The sequence below is a fragment of the Etheostoma cragini genome, chromosome 11 (genome assembly GCF_013103735.1).
Source record: "Etheostoma cragini isolate CJK2018 chromosome 11, CSU_Ecrag_1.0, whole genome shotgun sequence".
Lineage (NCBI taxonomy): Eukaryota > Metazoa > Chordata > Actinopteri > Perciformes > Percidae > Etheostoma > Etheostoma cragini.
The window spans coordinates 838,764-843,094 of NC_048417.1; the positions used below are offsets into that span (position 1 = coordinate 838,764).

General features: G+C 42.3%; 1 protein-coding gene across 1 annotated transcript in view; it reads left to right on the top strand.

The window, feature by feature from the left end:
* LOC117953078 overlaps window positions 1-1,779 on the top strand; it is a 2,416-nt gene extending 637 nt beyond the window's left edge. Inside the window, exons 3-5 of the mRNA XM_034885794.1 lie at window positions 247-579; window positions 986-1,068; window positions 1,166-1,779. Of these exons, the coding sequence (XP_034741685.1) occupies window positions 247-579; window positions 986-1,068; window positions 1,166-1,285 (536 nt within the window). The 3' untranslated portion in view covers window positions 1,286-1,779. The remainder of the gene's footprint in view (window positions 1-246; window positions 580-985; window positions 1,069-1,165) is intronic.
* The last annotated feature ends 2,552 nt before the right edge of the window (window positions 1,780-4,331 follow it).

Below are 4,331 nucleotides of genomic sequence, written 5' to 3' on the forward strand. Positions count from 1 at the left end.
ATATATATATATATATATATATATATATATATATATATGATGTATACTCCCGATTGGCAGGAAACCGCTCTAACACTGAACATTGATATACTGCCGTGTTCTCCCGTTGACCTCCATGATATACTGGCGTGAACTGGACAGTTATCCAGGACAGAGAGTAGAGAAGTAGACTTGTTTCTGGAAGCTTCAAACTGTCTCTCTAACCTGTCTGTCTGTCTGTCTGTCTGTTTGTTTCTGTGTTTCCAGACCTGCTCCTTCAGCCCAACATCTCTGTGTCCTCCTTCATGGTCGGGGTCTCCGAGGAAGACCAGAAGAATGGGTTCCAGGTGTTCTGGGGCTCAACCTTCACCATCAATTGCTCCATCCAGCAACAGTACCCAGGAGGCTCCTTCCAGCTCAGCTTCACCTCCTCCGACTCAGCACACAACACCACACATCCAGCTGTCAATCACTCTGCCCACTTCCTGTTTCCTGCTGCAGAACACGCCCACCAAGGAAACTACAGCTGTGTTTATCAGCTCGATGTTTTCTCTCATAACTTCTCCTCTGAGAGCCGGGTGCTCTCTCTCTGCATCATGGGTAAGCTGTTCACAGGATTGGAGAAGATGATTGGTCCAAACTGAGTGAAAATGATCAGCTGACAACATATTGTTTCTCTGTGACGTCTGTCAGCGTGTTCTACTTGTCAGATAGGAACCAGACTCATACCAATCAGCTCCCAATTAACTGAAGGACAGAACATGTGTGGTTACGAGGATATCTCAGGTTCTCTGAGAACTGAGCAAAGTGTTTTACAAGGAGAATCACTTTCTGATATGACCAATCACAGAGCTCTGACCATGTTATGATATAAAGTCAATATGAAGCATACTAAGTGTGAGAGATAAGTGTCCATGTTGAAGGGATCTTAGATTTCAGGTCAGTTTGTGTTTAATGGGAGCTGCTGGACTCATGGTGTTGTGTGATGTGTTTACTTTTCCATCAGATCCGAGGCCTTTAATCATCAGAGCGTCCGTCCTGCTGCTGTCTCTGCTGGTGGAGAACATTGTTCTTTACTTCTACTGTAGGGTACGGACCTTTTCTCTCTCTCTCTCTTTGTTGTCTCAACCAATGAAGAGAGGAGTGATGCAGGAAGTCATGTCTGTGTTCTGTCATGTCTCTCCAGGCCAGCAGGGGGCCGCTGCCGTGCAGACAGAAGAAGATTGAGCCAGATTATTATAACCTTGGTGTCCCTGCAGCGGAAGTAGGGCTGACTGAAGAGGAAGGAGCTCAGGGAGCAGAGTAGCACCTCCGAGGACCTCATGGAGGTTTAGCCTTTATGCTCCTTTTTATCCCCACTGGGAATAATTCCATTTATTTACCCTTACAAAACTTCAATTTATTGTGAATGGCATATGCTGGGTACAAAGTCTGGGGTCTCTGGGGCCAATCTATGAGCAAATAGGAATTTTAATACATTTTACTGACAAGTCTTATTCTTCCCAAATGTCTAGACCCTGTTGTTAGGGACCCAGTAGGGGTCCTTAGGATGGACCAAGAACCACCAGAATTGGGATACATATTCTACAGAACACCTTGATTTAGAAAAGCTTCCAACTCATTCTTATATTTGTTTTATTTCCACTGAAACCCCCTGGTATTCCCACTATGTGTACAGAGCTTTGCTATTCACATGCACAACTAATGGGTAACTATTGTTTCTTTCAACCTGGACCATCTGTTCCTGTGTTGCTGAGTCTAAGTGAACTATGGGAACAACAATCTCTGACATTGGTCCAGTATCAACCCTCCTAACCTCAAAACAGGTTTAAAAGACTGCCAAAGAAAAAGCACTTATCCTAGAAAGAATCTGTAAAGAACGGTAGTTTCCTTTTAAGGAATAACCGGGAAGAGTTGTCAAAAACCTTAAACAGCTACCGCTGAGTCTTGGCATCCACCCGGGCCAAACCTTCCCACGCCGCCATCTCTATTTCTTCTGGCTGGTCCAGCAAGTCGTAACTGGGATGAAGAAAAGAGTCTTTTGAAAGTCAAGTTGAGTTACACAGCCCTTCCAGATGGTTCTCTCCTCAAGACTAAAGGTATCTGCATGCACTGTTGATGTGATCTGGGTTATCACTGGGTTACGTTAAGTCAAAACCACCACTTGAGCTTTAAAAACTTAAAAACATCCCTTTAAAGTACATTTAGAACAGATTAAACATGTTGAAAACTATAGACAATCATGTGATTAATCCCAATCAGATGTCTTCTAAATTCATTATGATTTTATCATGAGATTCCAGAAAGCTCCGAGCCCCCTGCAGTTTGTAGATCCAGGTTTGGGGACCAAAATCTGTTACTATGGTGATGATGTGTTGGTGTCTGGGATTAAAGAAATACAATGAAGGACTCACACTCGCGTGTGTAGCTCGCACACACAGGACCACATAAAAACCAGAAGCTGGTTTCACACACATTTCATCTCATTTCATAACAACTGGTTGTTTTTGGACTTGAGGAAATTAGCCTACTTATTGTGTAATGATGGATTTCTCAGTCAGCTGGTGGAGTCTCCAGAGGCTGGTTTTAGGACGTAAGAGACATCTCGTCCTCTATCTTTGGTCTGAACTGAACGTTAGATTTGTGAAATGTACTTATTGTGTTATGGTGGATTTTTCTTCTTTTCCTTTGATGAATGATTTTCTGTTGTGCTGATAGTTATCAGGGTTTTGACTATTTTGTAATTAGCATAGTGATTAACTATGTGCTTAAAGCCAAATTGTGTAACATTTATATTCTTTGTAAGTTCCACAGTGTGAGGACAGGTGATCAGATGCAGAGGAGACAACCAGTGTTGCCAGATCTCGCAAAACAAATAACCAGACCTGTGAAAACGAGCCCAAAACAAGCAACTTTTTCTATGGAGCCCCCCTAAGATCCTGGAAGAGAAAAATGAAATAAACTGTGTGCATGGTTTCACAATCCATGGGACGGGTTGTCAATTTAAATCCATGGGGACGGATTGGTAAACTGTCAACACAATAGTTTGTTTATTTTCTCCCCCCGAGCTTCAGCACAATGACCACAAGAGGGAGCTAAACCATCTTTTAACAGTATGATCTTGAGTTGTTCCCCATGACAGGTTGAACTCATTCTTTTCCTTCTTTCTCTTTCTCTTTCTCTTTCTATCTTTGTTATATTGCTTCCCGTATTTCACACACTTTATCCCGGGCATTTATTCCTCCAAAACCTCTCCTCCAGTCCAGTCACCATCACTCGCTACTCGCGCATTTTCCTAATCAGAAAAACAACAGACCGCGCTGCTCTGCCCCTGATTGGCTGGGACTCGTTGCCTTTTGTGTCAGAGCCAATAAGAAGCAGGAAGTGGGTGGGGAAAGAAGAACTCCGCTGTCTCCAGTGTGTATGGGGAAAGGGGCGGGACCGAGGGATCAGGCAAGACACACTCCTACATTTAAATAACATATAGAAAATATCTGCTTGACAACTTATCATGGAGCTGGGAACAAGCCCAAATAAGACACTACACTTTAGTAAGAAGACCAAAAAAACCGCGACCTGCAACTATGAATGTAAGCGACTTTACATAAAAACAAGCCCAGAGTCGCTTATGATAAGCGGACTTGGCAACACTGGAGAAAACTTTCTCCCTGTTGCAGTTAGATTTTTGATTAAGTAATACATTGTTGTGGTTGTAACAAAGGAATTTTACTTTTATAATGAATGAATTTTCTTGTTTTGTAAAAATTGTAGTTTCATTCGTTTTCTGGATTTTTTGCTCACTTTTGTAGTTAATCCTTCTGATTAATGTTGCGTAACATTGGTATTTCCAGTAATACAATGCCAGAATTAGAGTCATCTCTTTATTCTCTTCTTAATTTTAGGTTCTTTATTTCATTGTTTCTGTTTGTATAAGTTGACACAAGTGTCCTTATGCATCCATGTCTTGTTATTTGTGTGTAATAATGTTCAAATGTGTAGAATTATAAGTCACACCAAAAGAATTATTAAAATCATCTGTCAATCCAAACATTAGTATTTGAAAAGGCTTTTTTTTAATTCTCTATTGTAAGACTTCATCTAAGAAGAGGCCGAGTGTAGGGCGACTTCTAGCCCCCCCGTAAGAGCGTGGGCCCCATGTAGGCCGAGTCCTTTGCAGCGGTCCGGGTTTGAGTCCGGCCTGCGGTCCTTTGCTGCGTGTCACCCCACATGTCTTTACCACAATGCACATTTAATGACGCACACATGGAGCGGTATAGACCTGCTCTATCTGTAGATTATAGAGAGGTCTAGACCTGCTCTATCTGTAGATTATAGAGAGGTCTAGACCTGCT